The following is a 26,943-nucleotide window of genomic DNA, read 5'->3' as shown; positions in this document are numbered from 1 at the left end:
CTAATATTTATATGAGCCAGAGACCCTTCTAACCATTTCACATTTAATTCTCAAGGCCAGCTTGAGAGGTAGATACTATTATCATCTTCATCAGACCATTTTACAAACTAAGAACCTGTGACCCAGAGAGTTTAAGTAGTTGATGGATACTGAACATAATGGTAGATTTGAACCCCAGCATTCAGGTTCTAGAGTTCAACACACTGCTCCTTATCTAACTCTCAATACATATCAATTATTTAGGTAAGAGGAAGGCAGAGGTCAGAACAAATGAATAAGTAGGTACCTTTTTGATTATAAAATGTTTGAATTTGAATAGATTTATATCTGGTTTCCTGAAGGAGAGTTCATCTCCTGTGTACACAAGTCAATATTGTTGCTACAGAATGTTTCTGCTGGGTACTGGCAGTGGCAACATTGTCTTGATCACTAAATTCAAGATACATATTTGGGGGCATAAGGTATGATGCTTCTTACCATTTCCCTTTGGCAAAGTTCAGGGTAACAAGGCTTTTCCACGGCTGCATCAGGGAAAAGAAATTTGGATGCGTAACTACATCCAAAAATCAAAATTAACAAGAGAGGCTTCCCAAAAACAGTTCCATTTCCAAATTAGTATGTGGAAGCCAAAGGAAGACCCTGCTGTTCTTTCCAGCTCTGCGCTCTGGTAGCAACCATTCAGCAGCAGTGAAAACATACTGGAGCAACGTGTTAAAAAAAAAAAAAAAAGATCCCTGAGAAGAACCACTGTTTTTTTCTGGATTTGCAAACAAAACAGACTACCAAATACATGCCAAATGAAAGTTATGTTTTATATGTGCATTTTTTTTTACCCTTTAGAAACTGCTTTCCGTAAAGTTATTGGCAAAGAAACAAAACAATTATATTCATGCAGGTGAAACTGAAGAGTGGAAACACTAAACTTAGGCCACAAAAATAGACTTTTGCCTGAATACCCTGACAAGATATAACTATTTGATGTATCTGTATTGAGAGAAGTTATTTCAAGGGATCAGTTGAAAAGTATATTTTATATTCGATTATATTTGGTTGTTATTATACAACAGCCTGCATGCTAGATATATACTGACTTTACTATCAATTATCTGCCCATTTCTCACTTTTTTTCTTACTGCCTAACCTTATAAAACAGTAACTCTAATCCTACTCACCATTTCCTTTCACCGGTTTCCTCTTATTTATCCTTTGATTTACTTGGTATCTCAACATTTTCCCTAGCTTTTGGAATACCTGTCACTTTTTTATTGTTTTTGTTTGTTTGTTTGTTTACAAGCATGGGGTACTAGAAAGTGCATGGGCTTAGGGAGAGAACCAAATTCATTTCAAGTACTAACTCTGCCACTTTAGAACTTAGAGAATGGGTATAATATTTATAAGCTTTGGCTTTCTCCTTACAAAAGGACAATGGCCGTTTCAGGATTTGTTGTGACGATCATGTGAGGTAGAATATATCAAGCCCCCAATATCTGTCACAGAGTACCTCTTAGTATGCTAGCTCTGTTCTTTCTAATTGTTGTTTTTCATGAAACAACATTGTCTTGGTTGATATTCTATTCCTTTTGTAGTCCTTAGAGTTCTTTCCAGGGTTTATCTCCAATCTCCTTCAACAGTCATTCCAAATAGATTCAATTCATTTTCCTTAAGATACAATCTCATTATTCATCTATTTTTAACTATTTTTGTAAACTTTCACCATTTTGAGTATACTTATTATGACTTCTCACTGGAGATGGCAAGAAGCGGGTTGAACAAGGAGTGGACAGTCCTAATACTATAATAAGAGACAAATACACATATATGTATAGATTATAATAAAAGCTATAAAGGAAATAAGCAAAACTATATGGTAAAGAGTAATAAGTATTGAATTTAGACTCAGATATAAAAGATAATAAAAGGGTCAAGCTGGGATAGGAAAAACCTAAAGTACAAAGACCCTACAAATTTAAAGAACTTGACTATTCAAGCAATGTAAACATAGGGCAAGAAGGAAGAGCTGCGTTTGGAGAGGTAGGTAGAAGCCAGATCATGGGAGGTGTAATAAGCTATGGTAAGAAGTTAGGGTTGAAACTCATTGAAGGATTTCTTCTCAGGGAGTACCATGATCTGATTTTTAAATGATCTCCCTGGCTACTATGTGGATAACCAAGTAGATAGATAGATAGATAGATAGATAGATAGATATAATAGATAATAGATTATAGAGTGGGTTTATACACAGGGCACTCTGTTTATATCCTCAGTGCTTTAGTACATACTTGGTACCCAATGTGTATTAATGAATGAGTCAGGAAATAATGTGTGTGAGTACGTGAGATTGTGTGTGTATGTGCATCTATGTGTATGTATGTAGATAAGACTGGAATCACATACTTGAGTGGATTTTTATGGAAAACTGTGACTTTTCCCCTCTTACTTTATAATTTCTCTATTTTATGATTCTCACAGAGTGGTATGTGAATTTTTTGGTAGATCAAAGACTAGGGTAATAAAGGGACTTCTGGGGGGATAAAGGTAGCAAAGAGAAGGCTGGCCTCTCTGCTGGTCCTCTGTGGAAGAGGAGGAGCATCTCAGCTGTCAACAGTCCCACAGTGAGAGGAAGTCCACTTAGGAGCTGATAACAGCAAGGAGAAGCCCATGATGAGAAGGACAGACTTCTACACTGATTCCTCAGAGAAGGTGCCGGATACTTCCTCTGGCAGAGGAAGCTGAACGCTGGTGGGAGAAAGGCGTCCATTGCTCTCTCTCTTTCTTGCTGAATCTTACCTTCACTTATCCCTCTTTTGTCTCTCAGCTTATACCTCTAAGGAATACGTTTTGAAAACTAATAGATTCCAGTTAAGGCTCATTTCCACTCTAAAATTCTCTTTCTCTTTATTATAGTTCATTTTTTTTCTAACACTTGAATCTAATATTGACAGTCGATTATTTTGACCATGTAGATAAATGCCTACTGCCTAATGCCAAACTCACACATAGACACATAATTTATGTTTGTGCCTGCTACTGATAAAAATGAGAGGAACATGTTATAGTGAACAAAGCACTAGAGAGTACACATATTTAGAAAAATAGAGTTTAGAGCTTGTATAAAACAAGATTACAAATAATAAAGCATGGTTTAGAATAGCGCAGAAGAGTATTTGCTAGGTGAACAATCTCATTGTATGATTAGTTCTGACCATACTAGAGAAGAATCAACAATGTCTCTTCATTGTTTAGAAGTGCAAAAACTTCACAAAGAAAGCAAAAGTAAAATGGAAGGTGTCTAGAATTTTTTCAAAGCACATATATACTGGGAAAGGGGGAAAAAAAGGAGGAAGATCAAAACAGCATAGAGCAAAATGATAAAGAAAAGAAAAACTCTGAATGGTCCTAAAAGGAACCTCAGGAATCAGCTTAACTTATTTACTAGAGAAGACAACAGAAGTCCACACACAGAGGGGAGGTGAGCCTGGATTCCTCCCTTACGGGCACTGGGCTTTGGGAGTGTAACAGAAGAGACCTCTCAACTTGGGCACTATTGACATTTGGAGCCAAATACATCCTTGTTTGGCAGGGAGGAAGGTTTTTCCTGTATTTTATGGGATATTTAACAGTATCTTTGTCCTCCATCCTCTGGATGCCAGGAGTGTGTGCCCACGTACGCACACACACCCATCCCCCAATTTGTGACAACCCAAAATGTCTCCAGATATTGCCAAATATCCCCTGGAGTCAAAATCACACCCAGTTCAAAACCAGTGCTTTAGAAGTTCTGTCCCTTAAGATTTCTTCTCCCCACCTCCCTGTATTAATATCCATGGTTTCATCAAGGGGAAAATAAGGAGCCAGAAAAGCTAGGAACTGTTATTATTATTATTATTATTTTTGGTAAATGCTCAAATGTGTGAGAAAAGGGAATGGAAGAAAGCAAGCACTTTAGAAAAGTTCAGGAAGAGCTATAATTCTGATTTTAATGTCACATCATCTCACTGATTAAATCTATTCTATTCTAAACCATTCAAACATTGCAAATGGAGACATTATAGCACTCAATTAGAAATAGAATTAGTGAATTTTAAGGTTTTTAACTTCATTAAAGATTGAAGTTTTTAAAGAGCATACACACCTACACACTCCTACACATTCACACACCTATCAGCTGCATTCACTACTAGAGATCCACTCATTCACAGCAACAGAGCTCACAATCTGTATTTTTTTTTTTTTCAAGAGTGATGCCCATTGGCTATTCTATGTAATAAATTGCACTGTGCATTACAGAACTGCTCCAGGCAGCCAAAAATACATAAAGATATAGAACACCCTCTTTTTCAGTTTCCTAAGGGAAATATTTCTTACAGAGACTATCAAGGGTTTTATTTCCCTCATCAAGCTTTTAATGAACAAACCATTTGTTAGGTATGCCTATGGTGCTGATTATCCTGCATGAAATAGAATACATAGCTCTTTGGTTAGAAAAGGTTAGAAGTGTACCTGCCAATGCATCTACATGGACAATCCAGATTTCACATTTTCCTCTATAGTGTTGAATTATAAAGAATACAGGAAAGGGCTTCCCTGGTGGCACAGTGGTTGAGAATCTGCCTGCCAATGCAGGGGACACGGGTTCGAGCCCTGGTCTGGGAGGATCCCACATGCCGCAGAGCAACTGGGCCCGTGAGCCACAACTACTGAGCCTGCGTGTCTGGAGTCTGTGCTCCGCAACAACAGAAGCCGCGATAGTGAGAGGCCCGCACACCGCGATGAAGAGTGGCCCCCACTTGCCGCAACTAGAGAAAGCCCTCGCACAGAAACGAAGACCCAACACAGCAAAAATAAATAAATAAATAAATTTATATTAAAAAAAAAAAAGAATACAGGAAAAGATAGAGAACTTGTTAGCTCTGTTCTTCCCATCATAGTGAATAAAGTGTGCTAGAAGGGCAGCAAGTATGCGCCATATGGTCCTATGTGAACCTAGGAAAAATAGGTGCCTGTTCTGGGATTGGGATGGAAGGAAGGCGGAGGTGCTATTTATTCCTCCATGTCATGTATAGTGTCTCCTGTGAAGTTACTCTGAAGTTTAGGTTTTATTACGTTATCCAGTAGAGAAAGGGTTATTGACTGGAGTTACCAAATAGAAGTCAGAGACAACACAATTTGATCATCCAAGACATCATTTTCCTTGACAAAGAAAGTCAGACTAGGCTCCTACAACAAATGGAAAGTCGTTTTAAGTAAGTGTAGAACTGACTGGAGATCAGGGGCCTTAAGTAGAAGGTTGAAAAAACATTGATTTCCTTATTTTTCCCTGGCATTATCATGTCAAATGCATTCCTAAGACTGAAGAATAAAGCTAAGTTAATTTTAATCATGCACATTTCTACCTTTTTGTATTCTATGTGGAAATAATAAATACAAAGGGAATATGACTAATTTCAAGGTTTTACTTCATGTCACGCTCCTGAGAATACATTTTTCGGCAAACGCATAGATATACTTTTATTTTATTCATCTAAGAGTTTACCCAGTACAGCTCTAGGCTTCAATACGCTAAAAAACAACTCTTCCTGCTATAAAAGTATCACATCAAAATTCAGGTCCTCATCAATTTCACACACATTAGCCTCCTACAGTTAAGCAATTATTTCCTTGAGATACTTGCTACTCTCATTTCACAACTAATTTGGTTCATATAAATTGATGAAGACAACAGAATTATAAAGTTACATTTATAACATCTTAGTATCAGTTCATTAAAAAAATCAATCAACTGGATATTGGGAAACATGCCACGTATAAGATTGTGCTCAGCTCAGAGGTAGAAGTAAGAACAGGAATTCTGTCCTCTGAAAGCTTTAGGAGATTAAGCCTTTTCAACCAGGGTAGTCAAACATCTGAACTACATAATATACGATTTCAAACTAGTGAAAACAATAAAAGTGACTTAAAATTTTAAAAGGATTTGAGATCACCATGGGATGAGTGTTCAGGCTTTCTGTGGAAAACACATGGGACTTCGTCGTAAAAATTGAGGGCTTCGTGGAAGATTTTCCAATGGGAACATGATGACACAGCGGAAGCACTCACTTTGAAATTTGCATCAGGAGGGGGATGTATGGAGTGGACTTGTTGAGAGGTGGGAAGCAGAGAGAACAAGGACACTGCCACTGCCCAAGTGTAGCTCCAACAAAAAAAGCAAAGATGAAAATATTGATCACCTATTCTCTGCCAAGTGTTGTGATAAATTCTAGGAATCCAGAGATGAGTGAGACGTGAGAGTGGAGGAGTTTACAATTTAAGATGGAACAAAGAGCGATTGTTATTATCCAAGATATGGGGTGCCATATATACCAGAGGATGGTAGATTATTCTCTGGGGTTTGAGAGAGGAAATGATACTAAGTTATTACTAAATGTTACGAAAACTGAATCTTGAAGGATGAGTAGGAGTTTTCTGGGGTAGCATTTAGAGGATGGGATTCTTGGCAGATAGTGGAAAGTAGTCAGAGTTTATGGTGTAGAGCAGGAAAAATGAGGCCAAATAACTCCAGCTGGGCTCAGTTTGGGCATACTCATGAAATTAGTCTGCTTAGAAATTAGGACTTATAGGTAATGGAGAAAATATCAAAGTATTTTCCTTGCATTTTAGAAATATAAACTTGGATAATGTGAGAGAGAGAAATGAGAAACAATAGGGAGAGTATGAAAAAGGCTCCTGGGAGAATCCCAATGAGACGTGATCAGGGCATCATTGGTATGAGGTGCTGCATTCAACAAATATATCAGATGTGTCATATTCAACAATGTCTGATCCTCGGTGAATGAAGGCCAGTGTGTTGAATTAATATGAGAGTCTGTGTGGTAGAATGGCTAAAAGTGCTGACTTCAGACTCAGATATTTTCTGGACCCTTTTTCAAACTTTTCTAACTACTAGCTGGAGTGATCTAGGTGAGTTATTCTATCTCTATGCCTCTGTTTCTTCATCTATGCAATGCAGATGATAATAGCCTTTATACTGAGGAGTTACTGAATTAAATGATTTAATACTTTGTGCACATTATCTTTGTTTAAACAGTGACTGAAATAGAGAAAGACCCCAATCAGTATTAGCCACTGGGAAATCTGGCTCCAGAGATATATGCTTGTAACTGCTAGGCCATAAAAATAGGACAGTGATTGAAAAGAAACACTCATTCTGGCAAGTAAGATGGCCTTTATTATCTTTTTAAACGATGGCTTTTTGAACTAGGAAAAGGAACAGATGGAGAAAGCACTTCCAAAGAACTGGTGGCACTTGCTAAATCATTACGTGTGCCAGGCAAAGATGAAGAACAAAATTGGAATTTTCTAAAGGTTTTGAACTTGGATACTACAAGAATGATTTTACCATTGATATAAATTAGAAAGAAGGTTTCACAATTGTACCTAACTCACAAGTCAACTGAAGCCTTAAGCAAGTTAATGAATTGGGAAGGACTTAGCACAGTGACAGGCATGGCGTAAGCATTCAGTAGCCATTAGCCATCATCACAGTCATTACTGCAATCCCAGGAGTAGATGAGAGACACATCTGGATGACCCTGGAGTTTCATTTCTTCCAGACTTTTAGTTCCATAGCAGAGCTGCATCGGCAGATCTGAGTCAGCACAGCAGAGAAGCAGACTGATATCAGCCACTGGGCTCCAGGGGGCCTCCCTTTTCCAATAAGGCAGCTTTTTTGGACTCCTTCCCCCATCATGACATGAAGCATTAAAAGTGAAGGCTCCTCTCTACTGGAATCTTGGCTATGGTGTCAGCCAACCATCTACGCCCAGTCAAAGCTAAGAACTTGAGGCACTGTTTGTATCAGTATTTTACTACTTCTCTTATAGTTCTCCCCACGTCTCTCAATAAACGGTGTCATATCTGTATGCCAAGAAGCAATAGGCATTTGATGAAGGAGGGAGGTGGAGATTTGGTATAGGTCTGCACAGGAATTGAAAGAGGCATTTCAGGTTGGGAGATGGTTGAAACTCATGTCCAAAGGGGTAGGCGATATTTACAGGCAATAGTGGGTTGTAGTCTAGACTCAAGTCAGCAATGTCAGGATTAAAGATAAAATAACGGAATTTGAATGAGGGGGAGGAAGACTGCTGGGAAATCAGAGGTGAGCAGTACTCCAGTATCCAGGCAGGGCACTGGCAGCATGGTGAAATGTCCAGGGGTAGCAAAATCTCAGCCTGTGGACAGAGGTTCAGCACTAGGGATTCGATCTCTGAAATGATCCCAGAAAGACTAGAGGTGCTAGAAGAATGAGTGGCAGATTATCAGCATCTTTCAGAAAATATCAGATGCTAATAAGTGCTACAGCAAAGATATAGGCAGAACTTTACTTGTAAAAATTAGATCTTAAGGAGTGAGAGAAAAAAAGCAGTGGCTGGAGAAGAAAGAGGACTCAGAAATAACTGTAGGAATTCAGTTATCAAAATTAGGGTCTGTGCTTAGGTTAGCAAGGCCTCAAGGGAAATGTGTCAGAATAAAATAAATCGTAAAATTGAATTATGATCAAAGGTTCGTCCATACACATCATTATTTCCTGATACAATGTTACCAAAGGTAATACTTTCTAAGCAGTATTGTGTGGCTTCTGGACAAATTTTCTTGTTAAGAGCTTTTATAAACAAAGGAAAGAGACTAAGAAATACTTGTGGTAAACATCTCAGAGAGGATCCAGAGGAATCATTCTTTAGGCTGATCTCAAATCAATTTCAGAGGTTCCCAAGTAGCTCTCCAGAATCAGCAGGAAACCTATCCCAAAGAGACTCATTTCCACAACTAATTATAATGAAGTCATAGATAACCCAATGAGCCTAAATTCTCATTGCTCAAACTGCTTAAATTCATCAAAGAAAAAGAAAGGAAGATGATAGTCAAATGGTACTATTTCACAGTCTGAATTTCCTGCTTGAGTTAATTACCCAGGGTAATTCTCATCATGAGGGTTTGGGGGAGAGGTTCCAATCCAATGAGTTTGCATTATTTCAGATTATGAAGGTAAATCTCTGATTTTTCTATGCCAACACTATTTTTATTTTGTTAACTATTTAAAACAAAATTATATACTCAATGGTAAAAATATCTATGATGTGACAGTTAATTTCATGTGTCAACCTGACTTGGCCACAGGGTGCCCAGATGATTGGTTAAACATTATTCTGGTGTGTGTCTGTGAAGGTGTTTCTGGGTGAAAGTTACATTTGAATCTTAGCCTTAGTAAAGCAGACTGATCTCCCAAACGTGGGTGAGCCTCATCCAATATGCTGAAGGCCTGAATGGAACTAAAAGGCAGAGTAACAGGGAATTCCTTCTCTCTGCCTGATGGTCTTCAAGCTGGGACACTGGTCTTTTCCTGCCTTCAGACTCAGGCTGAAACACTGGTGTTCCTTTGGTCTTGAGCCTGACAGCTTTCAGATTGGATCTCATACCATCAGTTTTCCTGGTTCTCAGGCCATTGGATTTGGAGTGAAATTACACCACTGGGTCTCCTGGGTCTCCAGCTTTTGACCTCTTGGCCTCCAGAATTGTATAAGCCCATCCTTTCTAACAAATCTCTTCCTCTCTCTATATACATCCTATTGGTTTTCACTGGAGAACCCTGACTAATACGGTTGACTTATCATCTATTATATAAATCTATATTGCTTAAATTTACCAATTACTCATCTGTCAGAGAAGTTTCAGTTCTTAAACTTATATGAAGCATAAAGATGAAAGGCCTCTCAGCAAAACTACTCTGCTCTGTGTCCTCACTTCTCTTGTTTTGGAAGCATATTCAATGCATCCATATATTAAGTTTGGGACTCCTGAGCTGTGTCCTTTGCTGGTCTTGCATAATTCATTTTTAGTCTCATAGTTTGTAGTAGTGATGTCTGATTTTTTTCTCTTTGATTAGTTCATTTGTACAGTAAACTAAAGCTTTTAAAACATGACCCGGTCCCTAGTGGGAGTTTTTAACTTCCATTTTATCCACCTACGTTTACTAAATTTCATCCTCTCCTTGCAACTTTTAAAAATTATTATACACACACACAATCATGTTATATTCATCTTGCCTGAAAAAGGCAAGGAATATTTTAAAAGGCCCCCAAACCTTGTAGAAGCTAGAGTGGGTATGGTATCCTGCTGTGTGATTATAAATTAAAATGTCCCCTTTGCTTTCTAAAGAATAAGTCAATACATCATATCACAAAATGTTCCCCCCAGTCTCTTTTTTCTTTCATGTTGGAATATAATGCTTCTATTGATGTGGAAATGCACCAGCATGCAATGAAGTATAATTGAAGGTAGATTTCCACTCAGCTGGCATGATGATAGCACAGCCACTTTGGGAATTGAAATATAATAAAAAGTCAGTTAGGTGACACTACCTAGGAGCAACACACTGTTCACTCAGATGCTTTTTACTTGGTACCATGTGACTCTTACAGCAAGTCTATTTGTGAATTTGGGAGAATAAAATCAGCAATCTGTGTTGTAGGTATATCCAAGGTTATCTATATTTATATCTGTAGATCTGTATCTGTAGCTCTATGTGCATCTCACTTTTGGCTGTTGCTAAACAAGAGGAGATATGCTATCCTAGCACACGTCTAGGCTCCTAATTAAAATGATCACGATGCCCCATGAATCAACCTTCCTCAGGCTCCATCTCCCCTAAGAATCCAAAGCCATGTTTTGTTTTCAGAATTGTAAAATGATGGATTTCTGAGTTTTCCTTGAACACTTTGGATATCTAGAAGACCATCAAAAAGTAAAAACTTCTAAAATCAATTTTTAGATACTTTTTTGGTAGAAGTATATGTAGACTATTTGGAAATAGAGAGATTTGTATCTATTGATTCACTATTAAGAGAGAAAAATAAAATCTGTTTTTCCCTGATAGCTAGCAACAGTTTTAAGGGAAAATGCCTTTATATATGAATTCATCTAGCTCCCCCTCCCTTCCTCCCTCCTTCCCTTTATTTATCCTGAAAAAAAAAAGGTTTAAAATTAGTTATGTATATTTTCAAATAAAAGCTCATAGACCCAACATAAAATGTTCCATTTGTTATGTAAATGCCATTAAGGAAATTAAGTTGAAGCCCATTGTTTAAGGACGCACTTTTAAAAAACTGATTTTATATATATGCTTCTGTTTAAGTAGGGAAACTAGACTTTTTAAATCGATATAACCTACTCTATGTAATTTCCATTCATAATGTTGTTAAGCATTATACTTTTTAGGAATATCATTTCACCCTCAATTATTTATGCTTGGTGTTTGTTTTGGAAAATTTGGATATTATGGAAAATGTATTAAGAAATTAGTAATGGACTGATAACCTACCAATTAGAGATAATTAGTTAGCATTATCCAGATTTTATTTCATTCAGATCTCTTTTCTAACTATCTATATATTTATAATAATATTGGGGTCATAATCTATATAAAGTTTTGTAAACACTTTTAGTCACTGTATTTTCCAATGGTATTAAATATTTTTGAGAAACATGATTTCTCATAACATAATAGTATTCCACATAAGAATATACTCTTTAAAATCACCTCTTCATTTAAAATATTTACTTGTTTTCAAATACTGTAAAACAAAGTACTTGACAAATGTGAAGTAATGCCTAAACATTACTTATTTTTTGAGTTACAGAAATTTAAGAAATCTAGAAAATTACCTGCAGTTTGAAATCATAGAGCTGAAAATCAATTCTCAATAAATAATTAAAACATAAAAAATAGTATTATAAACTAAACCAGTTTTTCTTATGTGAGGAAAAAGAAATCTCATGATGCAAGTTATCACTGAACTTTGAAATTGGTGTGAATTAATTCTTTCAAATATTAATATATTAACTACATTTTCAAACGTTCATAAAATCAAGAGAGGAGATATCCTAACTGCTTAGGATAGACAGTGCCAGGAGTAGTCCCAGGGAAATAAATTTGCTGAGACTGAACTGGGAACTTGCCAGTATCTGCCAGCAAGTTCCCCAGCTACACACAAAGCCAAGAAAATGTCTACTCCTTAGGCTATGGTCTGAATGTGTGGTGTGTCCCCCAAAATTCACATGTTGAAATTTTAATGCCCAGTATGGTATTAGTAGGTGGGTCCTTTGGTAGGCGCTAGGTCATGAGGGTGGAGCCTTCATGAATGGGATTAGTGTTCTTATAAAGAAGACCTCACAGGCTCTGTCACCCCTTCCACCATGCGAGGACACAGCAAGAAGTCTGCAGTCTGCAACCAGGAAGAGGACCCTCACCAGAGCTCAAACGGGCTGGCACCGTGATCTCAGGCTTCCAGCCTCCAGGACTTTGAGAAATAAGTGTGTGTATATGAGCCATGAAGTCTATGGTATTTTGTTATGGCAGCTTGATTGGACTAAGATAATTTCCCTTAAAGCACCCAAATGGAAGTTTATCAAGGGTTTACAAAGGAAATTGTACTACCAAACAGAAATAAAAAGAGACCCCGGAAAGATTCCCTTTGGAGACAGAAATACAAAGATGATGTTTGCTGAGTACAGGTTTCTGAAGCAGTGTGGATGCTGAGAAGTCATTCTATAATTGAAGCAATGTCTACATGAACAGAATGAGGAGGTTTGAATAATTCAGCTTAGCAAACAGCTGATTTAGGAGGAAGGCATATTCTGAATGGCTCTTCTAAGAGGCTTTGTTTACATGGATAGAAATTGATTTTTTTTTTCAATAGGTGAGAAAGGTCATTAACAGAAATCACTTTCCTTCCACCATATGAATGCTGAACCACATTTTATGACCTTACTGATATGGGCAGACAAAAATTTTAGAGTATGATTCTAAACATCTGTCTGTAATTTAGTGCCATAAAATTGAGGCAGTTTGCAATAAGAAACTTATTTCAAATGGTAGGCAGGTTTTTTGTGTGTGTGTGTGTGATTTGTTTTCTTTTGTTTGGCTACGTATCAGACAGTAATGCACATGGACATTTTTTTACTACTATTACAATATTATAATATTGTTCCTGGAAGATACATTTAGTTTCCTAATATGGATTGATGGAGTACATACCCTCAGGCAATTAGAACTTTAAAAAATTCCAACTCTTCAAATGAGAAGACCAATCTGTAGGTCAGTGTTTTCCTAATTATGGGTTGCAGCTTGTTTTTAGGTCATGAAATCATTTAGTGGGTCATGGTGATTTTTTTTTAATGGAAAAGAAAAAAGTTAGAAAAGAAAACATCAAAATTATGAGAGCACATTAAAGCACAAGGTAAATTTTATTTCATAAAACTTTGTTTCAGTAGGTATTGAGTATGATATAAAATATTTTCTCACTGTTTTGATCAAAATCATTTGAACTTGGAGGATGTTATGGTAAATGAAATAGACAAAAAAAGACAAATACTGTATGACCTCACTTATATGTAGAATCTTAAAAGACTAGAAGTCATATAGAATCAAAGAGTAGAATGGTGGTTGCCAGCGGCTTGTTGAATATTGGTCAAAGAGTACCAACTTTCACAGTCAGGAGATGAAAAAGTTCTAGGCTATCTAATGCACAGCATGGTGATTATAGTTAAGAATACTGCATAGTGTACTTAAATACAAAATAAAATAAGAGGGAGATCGTAAGTGTCCTCACCACACACACAAAAGATAACTATGTGAGGTGATACATGTATTAATTAACTTGTTTGTGGTAATCCTGTCACGATGTACATGTATATTAAAACATCACATTGTACATCTTTAAGAAAAATCACACTGTACAACCTAAATATATACAGTTTTAATTTGTCAATCACACCTCAATAAAGCTGGAAACAATTTAGGTGCACAAAATCATCTCTAGGTCCACCTTTCCCAGGGTAATGGATATGAAAGGTAAAATGAAAATTATTCTCAGAGTGAACAGATGTTATCCATTTGACCCTTTCAGCATGTTTTTTTCTTTTTAGCACTTATTCCTAGTTAAAGGTAATGCACAAATATATATTCACCAGTCAGTGACCTCTGTTCTAAATAGAAATAAATGTAGTGTAATGTTTTATGAAAGCTGATGTTGCAAGTTGGAAAATATTTTCACAGAGAGATAACCCACTCTGCAAATTCAAGGTTACTCAGAGTTTGACTAATTTTTACAAGTCATAGTCAATATCTAATGAGACTTAAAAATTAATCACAACTTAGAGGGAAAAAATGCGAGAGGGTGAATAATATATTGAATAGTCTCTAACTTATCGAATTTATTTTGAATTCATCACCAAAGAACAATATTTTCCAAGATGGCTTTTCAACCAAATGACTTACCTTCATCTTGGACTACAGAACTTATTATTTAGAAGCAGCACACACATGTGTGTGTGTGAACAACAACATGTTATTAGTGTTTTCCTCTTCTAGATTTTCTGTTATCGCCTACATTTTTGCAACCAAGCTATTTCAAAAAAGAAGTAAAATAGGACTGTCATTCTTCAGTGCTCATGCTGTTGATAAGAATAGGGTAGATATAGTTCTCAGCGTATAAGACTTTCACCTCCAAGGTAAAGGAAATTGAAGATGATTCAAAGAGATGGAAAGATATCCCATGATCTTGGACTGGAAGAATATTGTTAAAATGGCCAAACTACCCAAAGCAATCCACAGATTTAACGTGATCCCTATCAAATTAGCTATGACATTTTTTCCACAAAACTAGAACAATAATCCTAAAATTTATTCGGAAACACGAAAGGCCCAGAATTGCCAAAGCAATCCTGAGGGAAAAGAAAAAAGCTGGGGGCATAATCCTTCCAGACTTCAGACAATACTACAAAGCTACAGTAATCAACACAGCATGGTATTGGCATAAAAACAGATATATAGATCAATGAAATAAACCCAAACACCTACAGTCAATTAATCTTTGACAACAGAGGCAAGAATGTACAATGGAGAAAAGACAGTCTCTTCAGCAAGTGGTGTTGGGAAATCTGGACAGCCGCATGTAAATCAATGAAGTTAGACTACTTCCTCACACCATACACAAAAATAAACTCAAAATGGCTTAAAGACTTAAATATAAGACAAGACACCATAAAACTCCTAGAAGAGAGCATAGGCAAAACATTCTCTGACATAAATCATAGCAATATTTTCTTAGATCAGTCTCCCAAGCCAAAAGAAATAAAAGCAAAAATAAACAAATGGGACCTAATCAAACTTATCAGCTTTTGCACAGCAAAGGAAACCATAAACAAAATGAAAAGACAACCTAGGGACTGGGAGAAAATAACTGCAAATGATGCAACCAACAAGGGCTTAGTTTCCAAAATATATAAACAGCTCATACAACTCAATATCAAAAAAACAACCCAATCTAAAAATGGGCAGAAGATCTAAATAGACATTTTTCCAAAGAAGACATATAGAGGGCCAATAGGCACATGAAAAGATGCTCAACATTTCTAATTATTAGAGAAATGCAAATCAAAACACCACCAGTCAGAATGGCCATCATCAAAAAGTCTGCAAATAATGAATGCTGGAGAGGGTGTGGAGAAAATGGAACCCTTCTACACTGTTGGTGGAAATGTAAATTGGTACAGCTACTATGGAAAACAGTCTTGGAGGTTCCTTAAAAGACTAAAATTTGAAGTACGATATGATCCAGCAATCCCACTTCTGGGCATTTATCCGGAAAAGACAAAAACTCTAATTCCAAAAGATACATGCACCCCAATGTTCATTGCAGCACTATTTACAATAGCTAAGACATGGAAGCAACCTAAGTGTCCACTGACAGATGAATGGATAAAGAAGACGTGGTACATATATAAAATGGAATATTACTCATTCATAAAAAAGAATGAAATGATGCCATTTGCAGCAACATGGATGAACCTAGAGATGATCATACTAAGTGAAGTAAGTCAGAGAAAAGACAAATATCATATGATATCACTTATATGTGGAATCCAAAAAATAATAAAATGAACTTATTTACCAAACAGAAATAGACTCACAGACATAGAAAATAAAATTATGGTTACCAAAAGGGAAAGGGAGGGGAGGGATAAATTAGGAGTATGGGATTAACAGACACACAATACTACACATAAAATAGTTAAACAGTAAGGATTAACTGTATAGCACAGGGAACTATATCCAATATCTTGTAACAACCTATAATGGGAAAAGAATCTAAAAAAGAATCTATATTTGAATCACTTTCTTGTACACCTAAAGCTAACACAGTATTGTAAATCAACTATACTTCAACAGTAAATGAATAGGGTATATATAATACAGAACGATTTCCCTTTGTTAAACCAAATATTAGTGTCCTCCATGTATGGGAAAAAATGGAAATCTTTGAAACATAAATATTTTCTTTGGACTATGTAAGAGTGAGACTATATAAAACTTTGGATTTCACATCTATTCTCCTTAATTTGCACAGATTCTTAGCTAAATTGACAAAAACGTCTGAAGTCTACTTTTATCATATTTAAGCAAATCTATTAAGGTAAATTAGTTATTGCAGATTGGATTCCTTTGTTCTTTCATATTTGAATAAACACAGTTTAAAATAGATGAGAGTATCTTGGAGTCCTAAATTAGACCAAATTAAATTAGTAAATGTCTATTAATCACTATGTTTAAGATCCTATTCTTTTAATTATAATGGTTCCTGTTATGTGGAAAACCACCAAGAGGTCAGGTTTGCTCAGTGAATGCCAGGAGGGAAGCCTTCATCCTTATATTTTTATGTGTTTAAGCATTAGAAAAGAATCATTAAACATAACAGAATCTAGTGGGGAATTTCTCAACTGTGGTAAATATTTGTATGTGTATTTGTTTTATGTGTTATTCTGGTCTCTCCAGATAATTTCTATTTGCTCTAAATCTCCCCAGGTGGATTTATACTGGGAAGTAGTGATAAAATATGGTGATCAATCACTTTGACTCTGAACATTCAGGGAAAAAGCAAAACTAACAACATAAGAACAGAAAAAGTAAATATCTAGGTATTTCACAATAGCTTTTGATTTCTATAATTCAGAGACATCTGTGACATAATGATTCCTGTCTTCCTTGAGTCCTTTTCAGTAATAGTCCACAGAGCCAGGCCATACAGAAACACACAGCCTATTGTATGAAAAGACACCTATCCTTGAGCAGGAGATATTGTGTGTTCAAGGAGCCACAGTGCTGAAATCAAACATTCCTGGAGCACCTCTTACGTTACAGGTGCTGCTCTATATGCAGGGTCGTGGCCTCTGCCTTCAAGGAGCTGACAGCATAGAAGAGAAATGAGGTGGACCAAATCATACAACATGTTAGCAACTGTGTCAGGTGTGTGCATATGGTGTCACGAGTGAATACGGAATATTTAGAAATCAGAGTCCACAGTCACACAGTTGAGCCTTCTCTTATGAACTTCCTCTCTCAGTATTTGGTACATCTGTAAGGGGCTCAGGAAACATTCTGTTTCCTTCTGTCTTCCATTTCTAAATAGTTCTTTACTTAACATAAGTACTTACTTAAAACACCTATTGCAAGAAACATCTAGAGAAATTCAGTGATTTTTTAAATTATTTATCAGTCCCATATCATACATTGTTCTCTTTGTTTATGACATCTCACTTGGCAATCTCAGTTTTCTCTGCACCATCATAATCAAGGAATATTCCAAGGTCGCCAAGTTTGTTCAAATAACAACAATATTACCTAAGTCTCAGTTTATCACACAACTACCATGTCAAGTTTAAAAATTACTCTGCTTAGCCAGGCCAGTCTGCCCTCAGTCGATACATATCTCTTGTCATTCCTCTTTGTACTCACCCGCCCTTTTTTTCTGACACGTTGTACAATAGCAAGATCACTTTGAGCTTTTGATTCAAGCAGTAGAATATACCTTTAAAGTCATAATTAAATCAATACAGTCTTATTACTAATAGTAAAAGGTATTTGAATGCCCATAAAGTCAAAAGATAAACTACTCTTTCTTATGTTAATCAAATAAACATTCTTTGTTTTTAAACATATAACATTAACTTAGAGGAGTATCCACTGCTCTATTCAAAATGAACTAGCATTTGCAAAAAAAAAAAAAATGGAAGATTTCAGTCCTCTGAGACAGTCTCAACCAACTTTCCTCCTCGCCCACCCTCACCATCTCAGCGAGGTTCTGTTACCCTCATTCAATCCGCACTCAGGGCAGCTAAGAGAGTACCTCAAAAGTCTGATTCCAAACATAATCACGAGCATGTGACACCAACACAGCAACAACAGAACTTTAGCTGCGGAAATCACGATAGCAGTTTCAGGAGCAAACATTGAATAGATTTCACTGACCTGAGGAAATATCTATTTGGCTCATCTTGGTCTGCGTGATGTTGATGTGAACGCTGACTTTGCTGTCAGTGAGGTCAATCTCCACGTTGCCCAGATTATCCGCAAAATGACTGAAAAGCAGGAGACCATTGGGGTTCCAAGTCCTGAACTGGAAACTAACCGAAAACAGGTCCTGGTGAAGCCGTCCGGGCACCTCCAGGTAACTGGTAGCATTGAAAAAGACAGGTACCGTGTAGGGCTCCACGCACGTGAAACTCAAATTTCCCTGGAAAACAGAAGGGCATGTTTTAAGGAAAATGTAGAATAAGATAAGCATCCATGGAAGACAGTAGACAAAGTGACAGTTTTACAAATTTCAAAGCAGAACTTGAGCCTGTGTGAAATTCTCATGTGCAGCCGTGTGACACGGATGCAGCAATTGGATACCTCGGCATGTCCTTCCTGCGATAGCGAACAGGGTACGGCAGTTGGCTATCAAGTTGAGGAATTCATACAAGCACCATCCATCATGGAATGGAGAGACTGACAGCCTGATGTGATGGGCTGACTATGGAATGGATGTGTCCCTGTGTGGTGGGCTTGGGTGTGGACCACTGGACCTTCTGAAGACAGCGAAGAGCTGCTTTTCCCTCCCCCACTACTGATGCTGCATCAGCCAGGGAGGGAATGCCTTTGTCCTCTTTTGGATGGCCTTGGTCAAGTGTTTATTAATATATAAATCTGGTCTCAGTGGGAACTATGATCATTTGGTTGCTATTTATTAAATTATTATGGGGCAAATACTCTTGGGTTTTATCTCAATACCTAATATATATGAATTAATATTAACTATTTAGCATCAATATGATTGTGATTATCTCAGATTATTTTGTTATTCAACTCAAAGTCTCATTTAAATTCCCATGAGGGACTTCCCTGGTGGCGCAGCGGTTAAGAATCCGCCTGCCAATGCAGGGGACACGGGTTCCATCCCTGGTCCAGGAAGATCCCACATGCTGCGGAGCAACTAAGCCCATGCACCACAACTACTGAGCCTACGCTCTAGAGCCTGTGAGCCACAACTACTGAGCCTGTGTGCCACAACTACTGAAGCCCGCGTGCCTACAGCCCGTGCTCTGCAACAAGAGAAGCCACCGCAATGAGAAGCCCATGCACTGCAATGCAGAGTAGCCCCCGCTCGCCGCAACTAGAGAAAAGCCTGTGTGCAGCAACGAAGACCCAACGCAGCCAAAAATAAGATAAATAAATAAATAAATTTATAAAATAAATTCCCATGAAGTGTGCATATATAACACATTAATGTTTGTGGAAACAGTGACATGAATGTACAAAAGGAAAAGAAAACTTGCAATAATTAAAGCTTCCTCCTTCCCCTTCACACTCCCTCTATTTGGTACAAGGAAATTTGATTTATTATTCAAATACATTGAATTTTATATTCTAGTGTCTAAGTACCTTCCTTTTAAAGATATGAAAATCTACATATTCTTCCATCTTTTTTTAACCCACCATATCTTGAGGAATATGATTTGGAGACATTTTCACTTCAATTTTTGTTTGTTTGTTTAACAACACCGCATATTTGTCCCTAGATGCATAGCTCTTCCACTTTAGTACATTAAGCTAGGCTGTCTCTCTGAATTAATATTCAAATTAAATTTGTGCTGTGACTTCACAGATGATTATTTTTAAATGCTTACTTTTCCCGATGAAAAGAACTGGTTGTGCATAATAACTGAGATGTCATAAATGACTGCATGCCTGTGCTGTGGGGATTGTCTCCCCACAAAGTTAAAGGTATTTTCTGAGTAATGGTGCTGACTCTGGATCCACCGTATAATGAGGAAATGGGTGTGTATATAGAGAGGGGTGCAGGATGAGTGCTGAGTCAATTCCACTGAAATATCAGCACCTGACATCTTTGAAAGCAAATTTCCTACGTAAATATTTGCCTTTGTAGAGCTGCTTGCAAATGTCCAACTTGCCTCTATACTGCCTAAGTTTTTAATACATAGGTATATTTTTGTTTAAAAGCCTTTTTTATGTCTGTTCATTCTATTTTAACAAACATAATTATAGATAATTCATGCTTTTCTAAATGTCTTTGTTATTCAAGTTAAAATAGCATTTATAAGCACAATATATTTTGTGGTTAAAGCTGATTTTGGAATGAGTCTCCGGAGTGCAATTCTCTGTAGTTTGGGTACCTAATTAATACATTTGAGGACCAACTGGGAGGTCTGGGCAGAAATAACACTTTACTTCTTAAAGGTGTAAATAATGGAAAAGGTATTATGATGATTCGGATTCTGTACCCTTCTATCTTAAGTAACAATTTCTGAGGAAACAAAAGGACTCTGATGCCATTTTATCCAAAATTTAAAATAGCCTATGTATAAATACTGCTCTAGATAAGAAATAACACAGCATGGAAAGAGACCATGACCTCAGGGGTCGGATACTGTGAATCCACAATCTATGTTTATTGGAAAGTTATTTTTCCAGTTTAAATCTCAGTTTTCATCTACAAAATGTTTATGACAATATCTCCCTTGTAGTATTGTTCTTAGATTACCATAAATGTAACAGGGCTTGTACAGTGCCTTTTGCCTGTACATGGAGCTATTATTATTTTTCTCTACAGTCAATATATCTTATGAGAAAATTTCACCAAAGTTCAATTTTTAACTATTAGTATAAATTCATCATTATTTTTAAGAAAGATAATTAGTAAAGAAAAATTTTGCATTAAATTATTATTTTATAGTTTCTTATATCCAACCTGAACTCTTGGTTATTCATTCAGCATTTCCATTTGTCCAATAATTTTATGAAAACCCTAGACTCAAGTTTGGGGTAACAAGACCAGAGTCTTTTAGAGCATAGCACAAATACTCATTATATTATCCACTCCCACTGGCTCCCAAATATATGGATCTCTGGATTCCCAGGCTCTTCTCAATTACATTTTGGGATTAAAGAAAGTCCTGCTCTTGCAGAGCCATAAGGAACTCACATACCAGATTTTTAAGTTGATATCTTGTAGTGATCCTATATGGTGTCATAGGAATGCAAGTGTGCTAGCATGTTCTTTGATTTCTACTCTCCTTCTTGAAATAGTTCAACCTGGAAACACTCACACCAGAGTCAGAGAAGACCACTGTGAGCTTCTGGGTCACAGATTTCACTATCTAATCTAATCAATCTTTATTTAATTGCATAATATTTATTTGGTATGTTTAGCTTTGACAAGAAGTTTATTTCTTTACATATTTGAGTGAATTAACTTTGGAAACATGGAAGTAAATATAATAAAGTTCCTGGTTTTAAAACTTTTAAAATATTGAATTACATCATAATCAAGAAATGCAGAGCTATATACGATTTGACATTTGGAAACACGAGGCTGCCGATTTAAGGGCTGCTGAATAGCTGGGATGAAGTATGCCTGTTCCTCTGCCATGGGGAATCCAGAAACACTGGGGCTGAAATTCTGGGCCCCATCTGAATCAAACTTATTGTCTATTTCTGGTTAATTTAACTCAAAAACTGGTATCTATTCTCAGAGTAAATTCAATGTCTCCATATCTTCAGGTAACTCTAAAGTTAGTTTTATATGGTTGAACCCACCACAAGCCTGATGATAAATGCTATGATGCTGTTGTTTATTAACAGTCCAGACACAATACAATTTCTTTGATTTTTCTATGAACCAATATTTTGGGGGTGAAAAACCTTACCACATTTGAGGGTTCTAGTTTCTTCCTTCTTGCGAGATCAGTTATGTTGATGCCATTGTAGTTAATGTTTTCCATGCAGCCTTTGAAATTCTTTCTACTGCTGGAACTTGGCTTACCGGAGAAAGGTATGCCTCCAAAGGTTATCTTTGAAAAAAAAAGACAAAATGTCAACATTCACACTGTATTCGACTTAAAAAAAAAATTTTTTTTTGCAATAAATTAGACAAAACTACTAATAGATCCAAGGTCAGTTATCTTTACCTCGGCCAATATATACAGATATTTTTTTCTGCCTCCAAAGTCTGTTGCATATTAAATTATGTTGTTATTGAAGTATATGCTAATTGTCATTAATTCTGAAAATTAGATTATAACTTGAACAAGAAAATAGCAACAACCCCTAGCATTTTAATACCCAGAAGACAGTTTATCAATTTTCCTGGGACTGTTGTAAAAGATTTTACACAGCAAATATCTTTTATTAAGTAATATTAAGAATACATTTTTATGCTTATCATTCAAAGACATACTATCAATAAATGCTTCTAGCCATTATGAAATAAACAGCATTAATATATTAAGTTTATAAAACTTCAGCCAAAAGCAAGGAAAATTGTATTCAGCCTATTTAGACATTATAGTCTAATGACCATTAGAGTAAAAAATTCATTGGTCTTCTTGTGGATGCAGAAAATAGTTCCAAAAGTCTAACTGCAACATTGATTAAGAACGTCTTCAGATTTGGGGGCTATAATTTGAGAAGTACAGGTTTAAAGATATTATAGGTCTCCTAGGTCCTAAGGAACAAGGTCAGTGCTCCTTCCTGTGATTCTTAAGCAATCATTGCCTATAAAAAGAGAGTATATAGTTTTCTACGTATTTTTGATCAAATTATAGTACTAAATATCAATTTCATGTAATACAAAATTATACTTAATTATGTATTGCCAATGACATTTACTGCTAATAAAGAATTAGTAGTGAATGAATCTATTAATCATAGCTGTAATATCAAGATATATAATCCAGATATATTTCTCTTAATTATTATTAAATTACCAATTTTTCTTACAAAGTTTTGAAAATGAAAGACAGATTTCAATGTCAAGACTTCATATTTTATATATAAAGCAGAGATCTTTGGGTTTTAGAAGACACAAATTATGCTTCTGTTATTTATGTTTTGGCATTTTATTTTTAAAAAATTTTAAATTTTTAAAATTATTTTTAACCATTTAAAAAATTTTAATGTACAATGTTGTTAGTTTCAGGTGTATAGCAAAGTGATTTAGTTATACACATATATATATTCTTTCTCAGATTCTTTTCCATTATTGGTTATTACAAGATATAGAATATAGTTCCCTGTGCTCTACAGTAGGTCCTTGTTGTTTATCTATTTTATATATAGTAGTGTGTATATGCATTTTAAACGCTTAACTGGTTTTAGGGAAAAAGCACAAATTAATGATGGTTTATGAGACAGTATAAAAAACCGAAAAGCCTCACTTAAAATAGAATTAAATGTATTAACACCAGTTAGCTGTATATATATCATTTACCTTAGATTTTAAACATGGGAAGAAAAGAGGAAAACTAGGAATAGATACATAAAAAATAATAAGGAAACTACAAAATGAATAATAGAGAATATTCTAAAATAGATTAGGAAAATATTTTCAAGTGGCATTGAACTGAACTTATTAGGTGCTATATACATGTAATTAATAACAAAGGTAAGAATTAATGATACTTTAATGGAGTGTTGTATTTCCCATCTAAAATTCATTTTATCAATTTTATCAATTTCTGCTCCAGTAATAAAATCTTCCAGGCTTAATGACATGCAGCATCACATTTTGAATAATATTACTAAATGCTACTTAAAAGTATTGTTTTATTCCTTCTCTGTGTGCGTAGTTTCTTTATGGGGGGGGACTCTCATTTTCCTTCCGGATTATGATTCACACACTCCTTACGGTTTCTCTGTTTTTGACAAGCCTTGGCTCATGTTCTACCTTATAGAAGGTACCCTGGTGAAGCATCACAGGCTCAATTTACCAGATTCCTTACAATTAAGAGATGTGGGTTCAAATCCCAATTCCTAATGTAACTCATCATTTGATATTAGGTGCTCACTACTTGTTTCTTGTTATGTATTCTCATCAATAAAAGGAAACACGTTCTGATATTGTAATCATTCTCATGGTAAAAAAAACTGTTGCAGTTGTTAGATTAATAATCTGATATTGCTATGACTCACACAATTGCCTTATGAATGGCACTGCCATTCAATGACGATGTTGACTCTAAAAAAGAATTGCACTGACCATTTTGTTAGCTACCAAGAGTTTCCAAAGGGTGGCAGAGACTGCTAGATACCTCTGAGTGTCCTTTCTCCCACCTTCTTTAAGAAAAAAACATTGCTTTTCAGCTAGGCACATGCTCCCCAGACAATACACAGCATTTACCAACCTCTTTGAACAAGTTTTGGTCTCATGAGATTTAAGTGGAAGGGTTGTGTGTGACTCCAAGAACTATAATTAAAGGGATGAGGGGGGCACAATCTTCTTCACTCCCTGCCTTCGCACTGTCTGGAATGCAAAATGGAACGTGAGTAACTATCTCGGAGTGATTTGCAGAGGGGATGGGGTAGCAGCAGGATAAAAGTAGACTGTGGTCTTGATGACCATGATGCTGCCATTTGAGCCCAGGGCTACCTGCCCGCAGGCTCCTTTTAAGTGAAAGGAATAAACATGTATCTGTTATGTTCAGTCTTATTAATTATAACTGATATATGTGGTGATTTCTATTACTTCCTGTTGTCTCCTCACAGAACCCTATGAGCAATGTGCTATTATACTCACTTTATAGAAAGGGAATGTGATTTCACCACTGTCACACAACCAGTTAGGGGCAAAAAGGGATTCAAACCCAGGATTATGGCTCCAATGTGAGTTCATGCAGTTGATTCTCTACAAAATCCCAACCGGTTTCTAAAATCCTAGCCCAGTTCTGCAATGGACAAGGGGGAGGCATTCTTCTACTTTCCAAGCAGAGCCGTATGGCAAAGGCAAGGGCATAACATCCAAAGTGGGTGTATCTTGGCATTTGGATAACGAAGGGAGAGAAGCCAGGACAAACACCAGTCTGCTGTCCTGCCCTGTGTTGTCACTGGCTGGAGGAGGAAGAATGAAGTGAACTGCCTCTGTACACCCTTGCACGCTTCTCAGGTCACCATGTAGCTACAGCTTGACTGCAACGGTGATTGGCTCACTTTTAACAGGCTACAGAGAGGTCAATAAGGTGAATGGTTAAGGCTTCTCCCCCCCCCAGAAATGCCCACATTGAGTTATGTCAAAGGAACAAACTTGTCTTCTATTGCTTCTTTCATGATGTTTCAATATATCCCCGGGAATGAGGCTAGGTATTATTTAATTAACCGCTGGCAGTGGTGGGCTGGATCCTGCCAATACTGGCTCATGAGAACTGACTGTTAGAGTCATTGTTAAAAATTAAATTATATAAGCTTTAAATTCAATACATTACATTAAACAAAAAATTAATAACTACTCAGAACTCATGTCTACATTTTCCTATCATGTATGCTCTTGAGGTTATTTACATTTATTTTGTCTACATGATGGAAATATTGAATAATGGTGTAGTATAATAAATATTTTTGGTCTTTGTTCCCAGTTCCTGGCACAGAGCTCCTAAAATCCTTGCAATTTCCTGAGTAATAGGTGTGTCTTTTGTTAGTCATAATGAGCCCTTTCATGCAAGGAGATGTGTGCAAAAACACTGAGAGACCGATTCTACTATAGTCCCTAATTTTCTTTAAACAAATAAGCCAAGAGAATCCCTTTATATTCAGGTAAATATGTCGAGATATAAAGGTAGGCCCAACCATTTTCGCTGCAGCTTTTGCCAATAACTGCAGGATCTGAGGAAAGTAATCAGGTAGTAGCTCTACAAAGAGAAATATGTTGAGTCTCTCCTGATAATTTCTAGTAAATTAAAATTTTTTTCCTGTGTCTCTCTAACAAATATGTCTCAGGCATTTTTGTCTACAGGTGAGGCTCTCAAACATGGTATTCTATCTAGAGGGACTTCGAAGTGTCGATGAAACTGCTGACCCCGTAGAAAGCATTGTGTGTGCATGAATATTCATAGATTTCATTGCAAACTCAAAGGGTCTATAACCCCAAATTTTTAATTCTGTTTTTTGAAAATTGGAATTGTGTTTGCCCATTACTAATGTTCCAGGATTTCTCACCTCTTCTATGGTACTTCAAAGTTTATTAATGGAGAATGAATAATTCATCTTTAAATTCTCTCCTACAGTAGGAGATAAGCCACGTAAGTCAAGATTCATATTAATTTACAGAAGATAGAAATTTGCGGGATTTTCACATTCTTTCCCTTTCAACAATCATTTTTACTTTAAAGAGATGTCTGGAGGAGTAATTATTTCCTGATAACCTTAGATATATTTTAATGTTAATAAACTCTCTATATCAAAGTTTATATGGCATATTCTAATCTAAATTTCTAATTAGAAATATATGTAATGTATGTATATTACAGAAAATTTAGAAACTATTTAAACATATAAAGAAAATAACATAGTTGTAAATCCTGACTTTTTCACTTACTACTTTATGGTAAGCACATTCTATGTTCTAAAAGATTTATGTGTGGATATCAGTAACATACAAATATGTATATGTATATATCTGCAATTTCAAAACTGGGGGCCAAGGCACATGGAGATGGCACAGCAAACTCATAGGGGTGCCCCAGTGATGAACATCTTCTTACAGAACTTTTATCCCTATT

At 36.2% G+C, this 26,943-nt stretch overlaps 1 protein-coding gene across 2 annotated transcripts in view; it reads right to left on the bottom strand.

The window, feature by feature from the left end:
* CNTNAP2 (contactin associated protein 2) overlaps positions 1-26,943 on the bottom strand; it is a 2,074,761-nt gene that overhangs the window by 1,124,709 nt on the left and 923,109 nt on the right. For both annotated transcript variants that reach the window (XM_082400459.1, XM_082400458.1), the window contains exons 8-9: positions 22,102-22,245; positions 18,362-18,626 (exon numbers count right to left, since the gene is read on the bottom strand). In XM_082400459.1, the coding sequence (XP_082256585.1) occupies positions 18,362-18,626; positions 22,102-22,245 (409 nt within the window). The remainder of the gene's footprint in view (positions 1-18,361; positions 18,627-22,101; positions 22,246-26,943) is intronic.

The sequence above is a fragment of the Balaenoptera borealis genome (assembly GCF_965194805.1).
Source record: "Balaenoptera borealis genome assembly, chromosome: 7".
Lineage (NCBI taxonomy): Eukaryota > Metazoa > Chordata > Mammalia > Artiodactyla > Balaenopteridae > Balaenoptera > Balaenoptera borealis.
Note: the sequence above shows the minus strand (reverse complement) of the source record. Positions and strands in the feature narration are given on the sequence as shown.